This window comes from Achroia grisella, unplaced genomic scaffold (genome assembly GCF_030625045.1).
Source record: "Achroia grisella isolate CSIRO2021 unplaced genomic scaffold, CSIRO_AGI_Agris_v1 utg1920, whole genome shotgun sequence".
NCBI lineage: Eukaryota > Metazoa > Arthropoda > Insecta > Lepidoptera > Pyralidae > Achroia > Achroia grisella.
In genome coordinates, this window is record NW_026712695.1 from 544,232 (window position 1) to 563,320 (window position 19,089).

At 35.2% G+C, this 19,089-nt stretch overlaps 1 protein-coding gene across 1 annotated transcript; it reads right to left on the reverse strand.

Annotated features, from left to right (window-relative positions):
* Window positions 1–1,309: 1,309 nt before the first annotated feature.
* Window positions 1,310–4,381, reverse strand: LOC131841722 (uncharacterized). Its single transcript, XM_059190041.1, has 3 exons — window positions 3,726–4,381; window positions 3,351–3,631; window positions 1,310–3,303 (listed from the first exon to the last, which is right to left on the reverse strand). The coding sequence occupies exons 1-3, from the start codon at window positions 4,379–4,381 to the stop codon at window positions 1,310–1,312; spliced, it is 2,931 nt and encodes a 976-aa protein (XP_059046024.1).
* Between the last annotated feature and the right edge of the window lie 14,708 nt (window positions 4,382–19,089).

Here is a 19,089-nt window from a genome sequence, read left to right on the forward strand (position 1 = left end):
TAGCGCCAATATTTTTCTTTGTAGCTCCGCTTCTATTGTTCGTAGCATGATGTTATAGAACTTACAATTTCTCGATAGATGGTCTATACTACTAACTATACTAAAATAATTTTCAAAATCACATCAGCAGTAACGAATATTACATAGAACAATTAAAGAGACAAACTTCGCATTTTTATAATATTGATATACACTAAAAAATATTAATATTTATAGTAAAGTAATACATTTATTGATCATTTCCAGTGGCCGCACGTTTATGTAAAGTGGTCTGCACCAACTATGTCTGGCACAGTAAAATACTGTTTACATTTCTGCTTTGTTGTTTACTTGCTGGCTCCCCTAGACCAAATCACTAACATATAACTATATAAAACTTAGTCAAGATGTCTGATATTTGACTTGGATATACAAATTGGTTTTTTGTCAGTGTTTTCAAGAATAAAGGTCATTAGATAAAAACATATAGAAATGTCAGTTGCATAACATAAGTATTGACTCGATATCATACGTAATTTGTTTCGTAGTAACCATACTAAACTATATATAAACTATAATTTTACAGTTAAAAATATCTAAGGAAATCAGAATGTAGGTAAACGCTTTTATTCATTTCGGAATATTTCTAACGTCCCCAACAGCTTTTACAGGGTTCTTTACGACCAATAAAATGGTTATAATAACTTTCCTATGGCAGTATTCCTTATGTTTTCGAGAATTTACAATGGGGATCCCACGGTCAAATTGATAGCCCCTAAGGGTAGCTAGTAGATACAACGATACAACTTTGGTTGCATTTACTCAATAGGAACTCGTGTACTAAACATATTTTATTCACGAGTACAGTCAAACTATTTCATTAAACAACAATATTAGTTACCAGTTAGTTGCGGCTTACTATAGATTCGTGGAATTTGGTCTAAAACAATAATAGGGATCAATGAAATGTGGAGTTAGTTACAAGCTACTGAACAATACCAATTTCAAAACCCTATCTAATAAATGCTTGTTTGTATTACAAAAATTCGCAGAAGTCATGAACAAGGGCTAAAATAGTTTTTATAATATAATAATACATATACATTATTACGGTTGGCAACGGCAGTGAAATAGGGTAATATAAATAAAATTACTTACCAAACTTACAGTGATGTATTTAGTGGTAGCGTATATGACACAATGTAGCAAAACAATATAATAAAAAATATATGTCAAAAATTGTATATAAAAAATATATGGTTTAAAAATAGAAATATCTATAAAAAGAGGTCTGTCGCCAACATGGCACGCCCCGGTGCAGAGCACCAATCTACAGTGGCGACTGTGCGCAGTTTTCTTGGGTGCCCTGCTCTAGGAGTAAGGGCAACACTTTGCGCACTGGTCTTTTCAAGATCCCCATGCTTCCCCGGATCTCCACCACCCTGACCACTCCGTCAGGACCGGTGAATATCTTAGAAATACGGCCTTTGGGCCAGGTTCCTCGCGGAAGATTTGGATCCGCCACCAGAACTGGATCTCCCACTTTGAATTCGGCTTGCGTCGATCCGGCCTTTCGTGATTCATGAAGCCATCTGGCCCAAAACAGCTCCGCTAACCGCAGTACCTTCCTGTGGTCTAAGCGACGGCAAAGGTCTGCATCGGTGCGGGGACGGACCAACTCGGTTGATGGTGTGCCCAATAAAAAATGGAAGGGTGTGAGGGCCTGTAGTGTCTCCGGCTCTACTGGTACGTGTGTCAGCGGACGAGAATTGACTACTGCTTCCGCTTCCAGAAGTAGGGTACTCAATACTTCCTCTCTTGGAGCTTGTTCTTTCAGGGTTACGGAAAGCGCAGACTTTATTGATCGCACTAAGCGTTCCCACGCACCTCCCATTGATGGTGCCGCTGGACAAATGAAGACCCACTCTATTTTATGGTTGGCTGCGAAGTCGAAGACGTCTGTGAGTTGGTTGGCTGCACCGACAAAAGCCGTGCCGTTATCTGAGATGATTCTCGCTGGACATCCTCTACGGGCAATAAATCTTCTTAGGGCCATGATAGCTGCATCTGCAGAAAGGCTTCCTGCGATCTCCAAATGAACGGCTCTGATAGTAAGGCATGTGAATAGAGCTACCCAGCGTTTTTCTCGTCTGCGCCCAACGGCAACTTCGACTGGGCCGAAGTAATCAAGACCGCAGAAGGAAAACGCGCGCTGATGATGGGATAACCTATCTTCAGGAAGATCACCAAATTGAGGCGTAGATGAGAGAAGCTTTCTAATCCTAGAGAAACTGCATTGTTTGGCAACAGACCTGACACTTGGGCGTAAAGCTATTATATAAAATTTGCCGCGCAGGAAGTTAACGACGGTCTCGATATTACCATGACCAAATTTCCGATGATAGTGATCGAGAAGGAGTTTTACAATTGGATGTCGACCGTCTAAAACAATAGGGTTAATGTCCTGCGCGGGAGCATCTAATACAGCACGAATTCTTCCATTTAAACGGATTAAACCGTCTTCTCCCAACATCAACACAAGACCTCTAAGCCTCCCTTGATTAGTTGGGGGAAGACCCGCGGTAAGACTCAAGAATTCGTGTTTAAATGATTCCAATTGAGTATATAAAAATAGGTGCCTCTCGGCCTCCAAGATTTCTGCGGCCGAAAGAGGTTTCAAAACTTTGAAGGAGACCTTGGAGGCAGCACTCTTTAATTTTGAATTTGGAGGTTTTTTCAAAAGCGACCGAAATATTTTAGCACAATGATGTGCACGAGCGGTTGCTCTAACCAACCGAACCCAACGACCGAAATGATCGTGATTCGCTACGATCGGAGATGGCATTTCCGGATGTTCGGTTAGCAAAAATGTTAACGCGTGTTCGGGTTTTAGTTCCTCTATTACTAGTGGAGTAATGACCGCAGGCTCGCGAGGCCATTCTTTTGGTGGAGACAAAAGAAAATCTGGGCCAGTATACCATCGAGAAGAAGAGGAAAGAGAGTATAGACCGCGTGTAGCATCATCTGCTACATTTAAGGCCGATGGAACATAACGCCAATTGGCAACATTTGTAGTCTCTAATATTTCTCCTACACGGTGAGCAACAAACGGCTTAAACGTGCGGGCATCGCTACGCAACCACTTTAAAACCGTTAGGGAATCCGTCCAAAAGAAAACTCTAGAAGCAACAAGACGGTGTGCCTCCAGGATGTAAGTTGCGAATCGAGAAGCCATGAGAGCCGCCTGTAACTCGAGCCGTGGGATAGACACAGGCTTTAAAGGCGCGCTTTTCCACCTATAAGAGCCAAATGAACAGATTGGTCCTGGTGGACAAAACGCCAAAACGCCACACAAGCGTAAGCGGATTCACTTGAGTCGGCTAGGACGTGGAGCTGGCATTCCGCAGCAAATCTGGTTCGGTAACAGCGTGGTATTTTAATTTTGGCCGAGACTTCTGCTATACCCGCGAACCAAGTCTGCCACTTTGCCTTAGCAGAGGCAGGCAACTCCTCGTCCCAGTCAATACCCATTCTCCATGTTTCCTGAAATAAGATGCGACCGGCGATGGTTAGTGGCATCAAAATCCAAGAGGATCGTAAACCTTCATGAGTTGGGACAAGACTCTTTTTGTCACACTGGTTTGTGGACTTTCTAAAATTAAGAGTATCTTCCTTGATGTTCCAGGCCACCCCTAAAATTCTAACTTGCGAAGGAGATGTCGGTAGAAAAATGGCGGTGCACGGACTGGACGAAGATCATGGAAGACATTCTATATTCTGCTATAGGTAGAGAAGGATCGTCTCGCCAGAGAAAACGTTGTGCATCTCTATCTTGTGCCCTAATTTTTGTTTGCGGGAACATTTCACGAATGTCTCCGTTGAGAGCTACCTCACCTTCCCTAAAACGCATGAGAATTCCTAATAAGGGTTGTAAGAGGTCAGGGCCAGGGAGTAGCAGAGAATTTAGGCTAACTCCTGAACATTTAGCCGCGGCATCATGAACGAGCCTCAGCTTTTTCTTTTGGGGGTGATATACTCCAAAATGAGGCAAATACCATAAATTACCTAAAGGAGGTATATTAGTACAAAGCTCTGCGTAATCTTTCTCTATCATCCCATTTATATACTGTTTATAAGCTTCGGCATAATTTTGATCCTTTTTAAACTTTCTTTCTAAACTATGAAATCTGGATAAAGCTAATTTATAACTGTTTGGAATTGAGATGATATCAGGTCGCCAGAGCAAACCAGTCTCAAACCTACCTGAAGGAAGACGTTGGGTGGTTTCATTTAAAATAGCCAAAGCTCGCTTATCGTTTATGCTGTGGAAGTCCTTTTTTGTAATGCCAATCGAATCGAGATGATAATTTTCTTTTATTAAAGATTCTAAATCGGAAATCATAGCTTATGATGGATAAACTCCGCGGATTTACCCGGAAGCCTACCGAACGTTGTCCATCCTAGAACGGTTTGGACAGCCACAGGTTGGTTACGAGAACCGCATCGGATGCCATGCGGTAATGACAAATGCCAATTGTCAATACCAATTATTAAGAGAGGCTTGGCTTCCTCGTAAGACAGTACTTTCACCAAATCCTGAAGATGAGAGAACTTTGCAACATCTACAGTATGAATTGTTTGGCATGCTACACCCAAATTAGGTATTGAGCGAACTCGTTCTAAATTAAAGGTTTCGACAGAGTGCTTGCCTTTGATGTTAATATCAATGTTGGTTACTACAGAATCTTTCGCCAAGCCGCCCACACAATTAACTTGAATAGTGCCTTTCGGCCCTTGTGCACCGATTGTGTCGGCTACTATTTGGTCAATCAGAGTAACTGTAGACCCGTCATCCAATAAAGCGTAAATATCCATCTCACCCTTTGGTCCAGTTACAGTTACCGGCAGCACTTTAAGAAGTGAGCGCGAAAGAGAGGGCGTCTCGCACGGTACCACACTGCTGCCGTGAGCGTGCGCCACAATTACTGGTGCGACTTCACTCTCCGAACTTACTTCACGTTCGCCAGTTGTTGTCGAACTGTAATGAACAAAATTTGTTAACTGTTTGTGAAGTAACTCATGATGGTAATATCCACCTTTGCAATTTATTACCCTGCAGTTACCTTTGCAAGTCCTATAATAATGTTTGCCCCGCTTGAGACATCTTTGACAAACTTTATTATTTTTAACCCAATCCCATCTATCATTAACAGAAATATTTTTAAATAAATCACAATTTGAGACTTCATGACCATTCTTTTGACAGTATAAATAATAAGCAATAGAGTAAGAATTTGAGGACCTACTATTAATAACCGCGGCCGTAGATGCAGTAACTTTGCATTTTGACAACTTACGAGCTATGGAGTTTGAGGCGGTGGCATAACATATGTCACTCGGACTTTCGTCTGAGCTGACATTAGTCGTGACATGCGTGCGAGCCTTTTCTATGGGCTTAGGGCGCGAAATGTCATCGACAATGCCAAACATCAAATGAACTAGAGATTGATGTGTGAGAAACGCGGAAAGCAATTCTAATTTATATTGGAACCCGGTATCGGCATTTATGAATGCATTATCAACCCATTTCTCACGTATCAGTGGAGTTAATTTAAGTAGCACACTATGCAACAACTCTTACTCCACATAACCCAACATCTTTATGGTGTGGACACAGTTGCGTACCACACAAGCTAACTGGTGGAGTTCCTTGCCACTGTCAGATGCTGACAGCTTGGACATGGCCTTAACTTCTAATACTAAGTGACGGATCAGAAGCTCAGGTTAACCAAACTGCTCCTGCAGAGCCTCCATGATTTCCTCTGGGTTTTGCGACAAGGCCAGGAGGGAAATGACAGCATCACGAGCGGCTCCTCGGAGTGCATTATTTAATCGACCTATATTTTCCGTCGCCGAAAACATATTTTTGGAATTTAGATATGAACTTCTAAATTTTAACCAATGAGTGGGTGACGTGCCGGAAAATATAGGCAAGCTAACTACCGTACCTGGGTTAATTTTTTCACTGCTACAACGGGCGAGGTCACTTATGACTTCAGCCAACTTCAGGAAGTCACTGGGTTGGTTTTGTGAAGTGGTAGGTACATGTGAGCGGTCATTTTTATTTTGGTTACAAATAAATTCGTTTTGTGTACCTAACTGTGTGTGTCTGTGTACAAGGATTATGAACGTGAGATTTATTTTAAGGATTATTGCATTCCAAGCCGCCCGGCTTGGAATGCAACGCGCCGGCTTCATTTGTAGCTCCCAGTGTCGCAGTAGTGCCTGGCTGAGGCACACCGTAGCTGTAGTTTTGGGTGGAGGTTACGCCGTGGGCACTTGATGCTGCCACTGCGTACGTACGGGCGCAGAAGGAAGCGCGTGCTCGCGCGTCGCAAATAATATATTTGCAACGCCTGGCGAGGCAGCGCGCTTGCGGCCGCATCGTAATGATGCTTCCGGTACTTCCAATGACGGTTGGACAGATGCGATGTGGGGCGCGTGCTCGCGCGCCGCGGCACCGGCACTGATGCCAGTGACACAGACGCCAGGCGAGACCACACGCTCGCAGTCTGTGGCCAGCATTGGGCAGGAAACACTAGGCACTTGTGGCGCAGGTGTGTGCTGGGACGGCATAATCTGTCTCTCAGACAAAGATGCATTAGTATGAGATACCCAATTTTCTACTCTAGAGCTTCTAAACGACTGTGAGTGCAAGCTGGCAGCTTCATCAATAGCCGCTAATTCAGCCTCTAATTCTAAGTTAGCTACCATACGGTCCCGATCGGCGGCGGCTCGCTCCCGCTCGGCGGCGGCGCGATCTCGGTCGGCCTCGAGCTCGGCTAAGCGACGTACATGTAGTGCTTTTGCCGCAAGACGTTGAGCTCGGAGTGAGGTCGATGAATGATGGGAGCCGCGATGTGAACCGTGGGGATTAATGACACGTGAAGCGCTAGCGGATACCTCTGAAGGAGGGATATCTAGATCCGTTTGGGCGCTTTATGCCGCTGCCATACCTCTTGTCAACACCATTTGTTGAAATATTCGGAAGTAAATTATATAAATTTTTGTTGTATATAAAATATTTAATATTAGCTGGTAATTACACCGGTAGAAGGACTAATATTACGGTTGGCAACGGCAGTGAAATAGGGTAATATAAATAAAATTACTTACCAAACTTATAGTGATCTATTTAGTGGTAGCGTATATGTAACAATGTAGCAAAACAATATAATAAAAAATATATGTCAAAAATTGTATATAAAAAATATATGGTTCAAAAATAGAAATATCTATAAAAAGAGGTCTGTCGCCAACATACATACTAATATTTTAATTGACTGATAAACTTCATATATGTATAAATCTATTGATCGTGGCTAAATCTAGTCAAGATATGCGTTGGAATTATGAAATATATAACTGGCCGCTAATAATGCGGCCAGTTATATATTTCTTTTAAAAAAAGAAGAAAAAAGAGCGCTTATTCTATGTGCTCGCCGTCTTTTGTTAACATTAATAAAATATCATTACACATTTTTGTGCTTCCGATTAGAAAAGCAACAAATAATATAATTTTAATAGTACAGTTTTGGAAAATTACTCTTAGACGAAGATTGGAGATTTAGAGAAGACTGTTATGCAAACTACTTTGTTTCGTTTTATTCTGTTTCCGTTTTCCTGCTACCCGGACGTCTTCTGCATGAATCCAATGTACACATCGTTCTTTAACAGTGCTCTGAATTTGATTGCAGATCAGTGGGTATCGTTATTGTATGACTGTGGAAGGATGCCCTGTAGGTCCGGTTAAATTCCCGCATGTAGTGGCTTTTTACTCGCCGCTTCATCAGTACTCTTCAATATTATATAATACTAATAAAATCTCAGGATAATTCACAAAGCCTCGGTAGTTTAGTGGTTTAGCACACCGCTTTATTATGAGATGGTAGTAGGTTCGATTCCCCGCACGGTACAAACATTTGTATTCATGAGTATGATTGTTTGTATCGGTCTGGGTATTTTCTATGTATAATATGTATTTATTTAAAAAATGTATCCATGTATTTATATCTGTTGTCTAGTACCCATAACATAAGTTCTGCTTAGCTTGGAACTATATGTCGCTGTGTGCATTGAATTATGTATCGACTCTTACAATGATCGGAATATTTTAATTTTATTATGTACATGTATTATTCACATATTTACAGAAGTGTAGTAAGTATTTATTACTAAAATATCATCCATTATATTATTTCTACAATAATATTATAAGCATAAGTACAAACTCTTTAGTTTAGTAACTGGCGGTGTGTGAATTAACTTTATTTATTTATCTTGCTGTAAGTTTAATACAGTTAATGACTAATTTATATATTTTTTTTATTATAATATTTTTTATAAAATCAATGGCGAGGAACTGTCTTATTTTTTTATTTAACTGTAATTTCAGAAGTATACAATATTGAAAAGCATAAATTCTGTGATATACATAAATTAATGTCATCTCATATAAATTTAAGCAGTAGGCCTTATGCACTGAAATGTGGACTATTGACACAAAGAAAAAAAGCGACGGTCGCTGTTTACTCAACAATTTGGGGTTCGGGTGCTTTCGGGTGGCACATCAAAGCATTTTAGAAATTCAAACTCGATCTCACGCCTTGGGTTTGCGCCTTTGTTTTTGTACTTTGTTTATATATATTATTTTTCTTTCTTTGTTATTTATAAATTGTTTTAGCTTATAATATAACGAGGATGTAGCAAGTATGGTTTTCAATAATACATACTTTTCAAGAACGTTTTATTCAGGACTCAAAGGTAATTGGTTTTGTGTATCTATTAGTGATTTTTTTTAACAAATTAATTCTGCTCTAATCTCCTTTGATGGAAATAAAATTAACAAATCAAATTAATCTGTAAGATTTTTATGGATTATATAGTCTGAAAAATATATAGGGATTCTAATACTCGTATGTTCAAAAAATGAGCGTGTCAAGTGATGTTTTGACAACAAAATCTGTTGACTTAGTTACTGTTGAAAATTATAGTATCTCGAATCATTCAAGATGCTCGTAGAGGTAGACACTATTGACGATAATAAACAATGACATCATGAATTTCTATAGTAGCTAAAATTATAAAACGAAATTTAGGTACGCGAATTATTCTTTTTATTTGTAACAAAATCATCACTACGTTAAATACAAATAAATTGAAAGGTTCTGTCGTGGAGCGTAGTAGTTGTTATGTCGATAATCACCGAGGAACGATTTTTAGATACTCCTTCGAAATTGGAACAAACGAATCTGCGGGCGATAGCTAGAACTGACACAGTTCTCGTCTAATGGAGTTGGATGTAGAGCCAAAGGCGGTACTAGTTTTCAGTTTTCATTCTAACCATCTGTTCTGGTCTGTTTTAGCGGAATCAAACCGTGAATATAAAGTTTAGATATTTATTACTTACTGCAAAGAACAAATGATACATGTGGAACGTTTTAACAAAATTAAGTATTTACCCTAGCTCTACTTTAAAGCTGACAGCTAATTACAAAATATTAATATCAGTATACAATATATACGTGTATATATACTGTAATTGTGTTTTGAAGCGGACAGCTAACTATTGTATAAAGTGAAAAAATCAAAAGCAAAGTTTAGGACTATACTTAATTAATTTATTATTTTTCAACTACATCGTTCATTAAGATCGTCATTCGCTTTAAATTACATATTACAGTTATTACTATAAGTCGATATCAGTTGAAGTCGCAGTTATGATTATAATCCGGTTGTGAGTTTAATAGATCGATATTATTTGCAACTTTAAGATATCATTAAATTATTCAAGTGAATTACATGTTCTATATACAAATTCCTGACGTAGCGTGCAAAGTGGAGGTACAGAATACAGATTTATTTGCCGAATAGCAGTATGCTGTACTGTACAGAGATTTACGTCCAAGATTTAGCACTTCCACTTGTATCGAAACGTTAAAACATTTGTTACTAACTCCAAATCTACAAGCACTTTGTTTGAAAGGCACACGTCTGTGAGATTTCTTACTTTCGCTTCGCCTGTGAAAATATGTACTCGAACCGGGTTCTCCCCAGTTGGAGCTTTTCCACTTTTAATTAAGTCTTATTTTTGTTGTGACTCGCCTTCTTAATCTTGCCAGTCGTGACCGTCACACTAAGTAGGCAGTTGTAAAAATAAGAGACTGTTCTACTAATACGTAACGATATTTTTATTACAATGCAACAAAGAATACTTTTTTTATTCTATTTTATCAAGGACTATATTTTATTTTATTCTTGAATCCATATTTTACTTTTAATTTATTTATTCTTTATTGCACTATAAAGATTGTAGAAGAGGTGAGCTTAATGCCATATGACATTCTCTAAGATTAGATTGGGGAGATCTAGAAGGCGTTGTAGGACAGTGATGGTGAAAATATTGGTATAATTAACCGGGTTTCTTCTTCATTTTATATTTATAGCTACGTCGATTAGTGACTATAAGATTTCTATTTACTAATTAGAATTCAGGTGTTACAGTAATTGTTTTTTGTATTAATATCCCTTAGTAGATTTATCTTTAGAATAGCAAATGCATTCCATTATTCACATTCCTTCGTAACATTTTCACAACAACTTACCGGTCTACACAGTGTGATAACTTACAAGTAGAAAATGATCTATGAAAAATTTGAAATATATATAAATGATAAAAATATCTAAAATAATAGATGAAATTAACTGTAACGTTCAATACTACCTCACTTTTTGCTGCATCGAATTTTAAAATATATCTACTAACAGGAACGATTGGAAAACAAAAGCGCCGGGTAATTTTTCATTTTTATCATAGCCCCGAACGAGGTAAGCTGCGAGCAAAGCTGCTTTGAGGTATTTTCACAAAGCTAGAAGCGTGGAGGCGGAACGGCACTCGTATCGTTTCACTGAATGCGCCAAAACGCATAAAATGTTTTATAATCTCTGCTACCAGATACATAGATATATTTCTAAACCGAGTTGTTTGAGACCTGTTATCTGCAGTAGCACTTATTCATATGTCCAAAACCTAACATTGTATATTTCTTTCATATAAATTATTAAATCCTTCAATTTTAAAAGTAAGTAATAAGCTGATGATCTTCCTCAAGGTTCTAAGGTCCTTCCTAAGTCTATCTGTTCAAAAAACTCATGACAATCGGGTGAGCGGTATACGTAATTTAAAATGTATACCTATATACTAATCTGTATGTGTGTATACCACAGTATTTATATAGAGAGAATTTGACCTATAAATAGCATATGTGTATATTGACTTATTTAATTATATATAAATGTCTTTGTATTAATTGATTAAATGAAGTTGTTTGGGGATCTGTTGCACAGTTCTAGTAGTTAAGTGTCTATATGATTTTATCCTTTAATATAGAAAGGTAATAAAGTTATGGAAAATTAAAAAAATATTATCAATTAAAATACAGTATTATCCTTGATTTGTTTAATAATCGAAAAAGGTTTAGAAAGTTAATAATGTAAGTGTAGAAATTAACATATCTATCACAGTTATTTTGTAGGTTCAATAAAAGTATTTGCAAATGTATAATTTAAACAATTAAACGAGAAGTTCGTAAAATGATAAAACCGTTTTCATTAACAGGCGCGCGTCGTCAAGAATCGACTCCAAAATACCAGCCTTGTAAAACATAATTAAATTGGTTGATCCGGCAAAGCTGTAATATATTGCGATTATAATAATAGAGCTTTATATGTACTATACATCTATAATATTATATTATATTCATAAGTGAAGTGAAGATATGTACCCCTTTTTAGAAAAATTATGCGGATGGACTATGAATTTTAGCACAGTAAAATTATATACGAAAAAGTAGTGCAGAAAGCAAGAAATTATGCATATACACAAATATATACTTTTTTGTTTGTATAGGTATAGACAATAGAACTTTGATATAGCTGAAATTTAAATAAAATAGGATCGAATTTAGATCACTGTTCGACCATTAGATTTCTAAATTGTAAAGTAAAATATGAAAGAAAAAAGCAAAATTATTTTTTTGTATCGTTTTTTACATACAGGGTAAGCTTAGTACTATCGACGACTAGCTCTAGCATTTAACATTAAAATAACAGCTTTTCCCTCAGTAGTAGGATGAAAAATAAAGGAAAAGACATTGGACGTTGCATATATTTACATCGAAATATATTCTTGATAATACTTTTAAAGTTGGAGAGCTACTGTCAATAGAATTAACTTAAAGAAAAATTTTCGATGTAGCATTAATTCTGTGGGAGAAGAGATGCGGAAATACAAGTAGTATGTCTCTATTTTATAAAAGAAAACTTTATGTGGTAAAGGCTTTTATGGCAATAAAATGTTAAACAGACCTTTACGTTTATGTGACTCGGCTATTCTATTATTTAAAGGACACGATGCCAGCAAATTCGAAATCTGGCAGGTCTCCAAATTGAATTAAACGTGAGAGCTTGGTCCAGCCCACCAACGAACTTTGATCGTATAGCAGTGTGTCGCCGTTTCCTTCGCCTGCCATTTAACCGTTCGCTGTAAAGAAAATTAAATGACATAATGTTACCAATGGGATGTTTTTATTGTGTGATAGTTTGACGGCTATTTTGATAGGAAGCTATATATATATTAAGTAAAAAGAAGTTTGATATAAATGTTTTACCGAATAATTATATCTACACTACTTTTTATTGTTCTTGAAATTTAGAGATCAAAGTCATGGAACAACTAAGAATTTATATAATGCCTCGCATTTGACTTAAGACTAGCTATTTTTTATTTGTCTATTTCAAGCTTCTAGGTCCACGTTGGTGGGGACCCGGGCCACACACGTCTTGAAACTCGCGTTGTGACTCGACTCCAGCTGCGTCACCCTTAATGTCAGGTTACTCCTGGTCCGTATATAGTCGACAATGTTCTGCTTTATGTAAATATCTAAATCAGTTTTTCCCCTGAACTTAGAATTTCTGAAAAATACTCTTTCAACCTTTGTCCTAAAAGTATATGTTTTAGCTAAACGACTACACCATAGTCGTTAGGTTACTTATCGATAGGTAGAGATAATTTAGATACATATGACTTCTACGACTGTTATTCCAGATGGGCTATTAGAGGTATTATTAGTCGTCGATGTTATGATTAACGTAATCTGCACATTTTCATCGACATATTTATTGCATATTTATTGATTACTTAAAAAATGTATGAATAAATATTCTTTAGATTCAAATTTTATTAAATACTTATTGCCGAGTACTAATTTGTCGCTAACTTGTTACCATATATAACCTATTATAATAATACTAACAATACTTTCTTACTACAATAATACAGAAATAATAAATAAAACATTATATTTGGTTATATTTAATGTTCTACAAATCCCCTGGATTAATTCCAAACCGACGTGAGGATTTCCTGTATCAATAACCTTATCCCAGAGTAAATTACCTGTAAGTCTTTTCTTTAATTAAACTATTTACATTAGACTAGCGGTTTCCATCAGATTTGGATAATAATACATATACGAATATTACAAAATACTTATTTTACATCTATCGATGTAAATAAATATTTTTTTGTGATGTTCTACAAAACGAAAGGTTTTTCTTTAAAACCTCATTCTTATTATACATATTGGTTAAATGGTATGTCTTGTTTTAATACTTATTCTGTATTTTATGTCTATATATAATCTACACGTCACTAATTTAATAAAAAACCATGGTATTGAATTTTATTTTAAATCAAATTACCAATGTAAAAATATATGTATTAACCATATTGTATCTATAGTTTATAGTTTATCTATGGCCAAATAGTGAACATAACTTACTATTTTTGCGATATTCTTATACGATATTTCGTTTATTCTGAAACAAATTGAAACTACTAAGATTTGCGCTGTAACAATTTTATATAAAATTGTTACAGCGCAGATCACATGCCTCCAAAACAGACTTAGTTTGAGCCGATATTTATTTATTTTTTAATATCAAAATGGAATGATTCTGGAATAAAATATTATATAATTATAGTATATAAGTAGCTAGTATATAATTATATTAATTATATACTATCTGTACATAAAATATAGGATCCGTAGATATATGCAGACAATCGCGGTTCTGCTCAACATTTTGATAAAGATGAAAAATTGTTTTCTCCGGCTTAGAGGGCTTCTTTGGACGATTAATCTTTCCGCAAACCTATTGTTGATCTCGGCGGGAAAACTTTTGTGGCCGAACTTGAGCAGAGATCAAAAGGTTGTGATTCTGCAGATGGTTATTATTTTTAAAAGTTCTAGGATTTGCCACAGATCCTGCATAAAATTCCTTTTCATTGCCCTTCGGTATGAAATATGAACGTCGACAATCATAGGATTTCAGGGTTGGATGTATGAAGTAATACCATCGATAGGTACTTACACAATCTACTATCTGTTGCCAAAATTCCACGAATCAACTGTTAAGACATAAAAGGTAACAAAAAGACAGACAGACTAAATTTCAAATAACTTTATATATATAAATAAAATGATAACTTTTATATTGTTGCAATGGACAAATAAGTTGATTTAAATAAGGTAGAATTGAGTGAAATAGGTTGAAGTAAATTTCATTCTAAGTACATATAAGTTGAAGCTATATAATAGAAACCTTTTTAGGGAGTATAAATGTTTCAATTTATCCGACATTATGCATAATATTACTAACATGAAACGAGTTCATTAGCCGTCGCAGCTGCGCGCGATATTTCACTGCTCTACAATTTCCGTCCTGACGTTTTGCTGCATATGAAATTTAAAAAAAACTTGGTTTATATCCGAAAGTATTCGTTCTGAATAGGTTCCACATTCACAGTTTCCCGTTACCGTGATAAAAATAATGCTGGTATATTTTTTTTAATGTATGAGTACATTCACAGTTCACAGGCTGGAAATGATAAGTGATTAAACTGCACAAGATATTTAAAATATGCTGTTATTGAATGCGTTGCTGCATTAAAAACTTATCCATATAAGTTATTAATGCATAAGCTCCATTAATTTCTATAAATTAACGTAGCTTATTCTGAAACCCAGACCAACAGTTCTTAATCAAAGTTTTAAATCACAGTTTTAAAACTATTAGTAACTATTAGTATTTATTAGAAACTATTAGTAAATATTGCTGTATATATGAAATATTAAATTTATTATATGATCATATTTGTGTATGTATTGCTTGATGTAAAAGAATTTTTAAAATCAGGAACGGAGATTATCCAAAACAAACTTAGAAACGTACAAACTTTACCTTTTTATATTATATTAGTAGTATAGATTGTTTATTTATGATACTCATACGAAATAACAAATTATAGCAATGTTGTCCAAAACTTTAAACATATTAAATATATATATTTCACATAAGTATATTAATATAACGAAAATAATCCTGAGATTGTTGGAACAAAAAAGATGTAAAATCTGAAATGCTTGCAGAAAACGAACAATTGTACAAATGAAGGGAAGATTAATGTCATGTGACCGCTATATATTTGTGTACGGACGTTTTAGCAAGATTCGCACATTGAAATTTATTTATTGGTTCATATAAATGACACACGTTTACGTGTATCATTGGATCTTGGATTTATTGCAAGCGATATGAAGTATTGTGGAGAATTATAACATTTTTAATATTCCTGGAGAAGCTCACAAAATACATAGTCCAAACGGATTTATTGTTACTTGGAATTCATAATGGTTTTTTAATTATAGTTCATTGTTGAAGCCAAATGACAGTAAAAGCCACGACTAGTTTATAATAATACTTTTCAAACTTGTACTTGTACTTGTAACGATTGTAATGATTATAAAATTATTGTTTCTATTTTCTAATATTCTTCATGAATAGTATATAGTTGTAATACAATATTAGGGGCTGTTCAAGTATTAGGTAAGCAGATTTATCACATTTTTACCCCCAATGTCAGCAAAAGTTGCAAAAATGACGTAAACATTTCTAAATTAATGTATTGTTTTTTTATAAAGATGTGAGGGTTGCCATTCGTGTTTAATTACGACCGATGACGTAATCATCATACTTCCCCACCCCCATGTCATCCAAAATAAGCAAAGAAAAGAGCCCCTGCCCCTATAGTGCTTACGTAATATTATACATTTTTAATATACAAATTGAAATGACTAAAACTATGTGTTATAAAGATGTGGCACTTTAATCGGCTTATAAAGTTTAAGTAATTACAATATTATACAAATACCTTGTCATATAATCATAATAAGTATCATTTAAATTATTATTTTAACTTAAAGGATAATCAAAGGGGTGTAGTTTCTATGTAGTATGGGTGCTAAAAAATTTCTTAAGTTACAAAGCGTCTAAATGTGTCCTTAGAAGAAGCGACTATGACGTCGCTTTTTGTTTTTGGAAATAAGAATATTGTGGTGTGTATACATAAAGTTTTTTCATTATATGTCCCGCTGAAAGTAAGTTAGACAAGTATGTTATATAAAAAATACTTTTACTTGATTTTACATCGCTACAATAAATCAGTGAACTGGTTTTCATTATTCTAAGCCCATTGTGTTAGGTTATTAATTATTACTCACAAAGTGGCCTCCAACGCCTCGCGCAGTCCTTGGCAAACTTTTGAGTGCTTGATAGGTACTTTCTTGGACAAAGTTTTCTATTTTGAAAGTCACATTGAAATATTATTACACATCAAATGTATTATCAGCTATAGGAGACATTATACGTACTATTTTCGATAACGAAACTGGTACATTAATTTTCACCGAAATGTGGTCCATTAGAAAAAAATTCGCATATGAAATATTCTTTATAATAAATCAATGTATTTATATGGAGGCGAAATCGCGGGCGCTCTTATCGTTAAAGTTGAAAAATTTCATGGCTAAGAAAAGAAAATCAGCTCAAAGAGGCCATCTGTCATGGCGCGATCCGCAGTCAACGGAAGTTATATGTCTGAGGTACAAAATAATATGATACTCAACCCTTGCGAAATATCGCCTAGGATTCTTTTATTCGATACTTCGGTATGAGATATTCTCATTGTGGCTCTCTATTGTATTACAGTATTATCTTATTTACGATAACTTTACAATTTCGTGTTATAATTTGCGGTTATGGGCAGATTTTATTTTTAAAATTGTATTGCTCGTGCTCTATGTATGTTATGCATATATGTTTGTAATATATTAATAATACGTTACGAATCGAAAGCATTATATAATCCCAGACTAAACCTCAAGAACTAATCAAATGAATGAAAGTAAATTAGGATGTGTGTGACACATACCGAGCATGCCATAACAAGAATCCAACAAATATACTACTAAACGTCCAAGTATGGTGACAGATTATAGTTCAGAAAGCACAATAAAACAATATCTTATAGGATGTAAGTATTTCATCATACATACAGACCATATATATTCCTCTATTTGAAACTAAGCGTGTAATACTGTAAAAGTAACTAAGTGTGGATATTTTCTTCTCCATTCTCTTCTCTATTTTTAATGTCTACCATACGATGGACCTAGTACCTGCACAGTGAATTAAGTAAGAAAAGTTAAGAAGTTCAACTCAAATTAAATCAATCAATGCAATTGAAGCATCTATCTACCAAACATGGTATATGTTTGGTAGATAGCAGACCCCGCCCGTTGACTATATAATTAGTAGACAGAAGCTATTTCAGTACATAATTAGATAATATTAACTATACTATATATAGACTCTGAATTATGTTATTGCATCAATGAATTTTACTTAATTGCAATATAAACACTGAGCGAAATTGAAAGTACTTTATAATTATTGAAATCAATAAGTTCTGTCATTAAAGAAAATTTTAACGACGGTGACATGTCTGGTTATTAGTAGGGATGTTGTAATATTCAGTTTAGAAATAGATTGTTTTTAACAGAATAATAATGGAGTAAATAGAATGTGTTTTTTTTATTATATTGATTTCATAATAATCGATTATTTTCGTGACATGTAGCCGTTTTTGTTCTTGTCATTATATAAGCCATTTGGATGACAATAAAAACGGATTTTAAAAATATGTACTAAAATATTATTAATAAATAAGTTATCAACCGTTTTTTTATTATAAAAATAAAATAACAGAGCCGTGTTTTTATAGAATAAGTTTTTATATCCCCAGCTAGAGGTGTCTGCTAGTATTTAAACGAACGAAACTGTTATGTTTGGCAAATATTTTTTATTGCAAAAGCCATTAGTCAAACGTGTACGTTCACTCTGAAATGAGATTTCATAATTAACGTAAGCCGTCGGACCGTCAAGTGCATGTGAAAATTTAACGAGAGCCGCGAGAGGGCGCCGCCGCCGTGTAGACCTATCTAAAACGCCCCCTGCCACGTTGCTATGTGTTTGACGTGGAAAGCACTTGTAAAATACGCAGTTTAACGTTATAATTATCTGCGTAGGTTTTAAAATATGTTTAGAAACACGATTTCCTTTTACTCTTTAGTGGGTCTACGTTACTTACATTATTAAAAATCGTAAAATAGAATAGAGAACGACCAAGGAATATGAATTTCTCAAGGACTACATATAGAATTTATTAAAATGTCGAACAGCGCTCTATTAAAGTTATCAGTTCTATTCTACCTTATCAATCCTATTTTTTACAACTGATATAGATAAAAATAAATGTAAACAGAATTATGTATTAAAGTAATCTAAGGACATATCTACAATAATACTAATATGATAAACTTCGTCTACATCACATTTTCCCTATTCATGCAACATTTCTCATAGTAAAAAGAAAATAGACAACTCGTGCCTATTTTTTTTCCTAAGTCTCATTTACTTTTGTATCAAATTAATCAAAATTCTACGGTATAGTAATATGGTACCGTAAAGGCGTAACATACAAATAAAGTTGCTTTGAGAGATCCATATTGTATTATACGAGTATAATGTATGTAACTTGAAACTAAGGATTTTTGGTGATGATCCCACTAATAGGTATATAAACGGCAA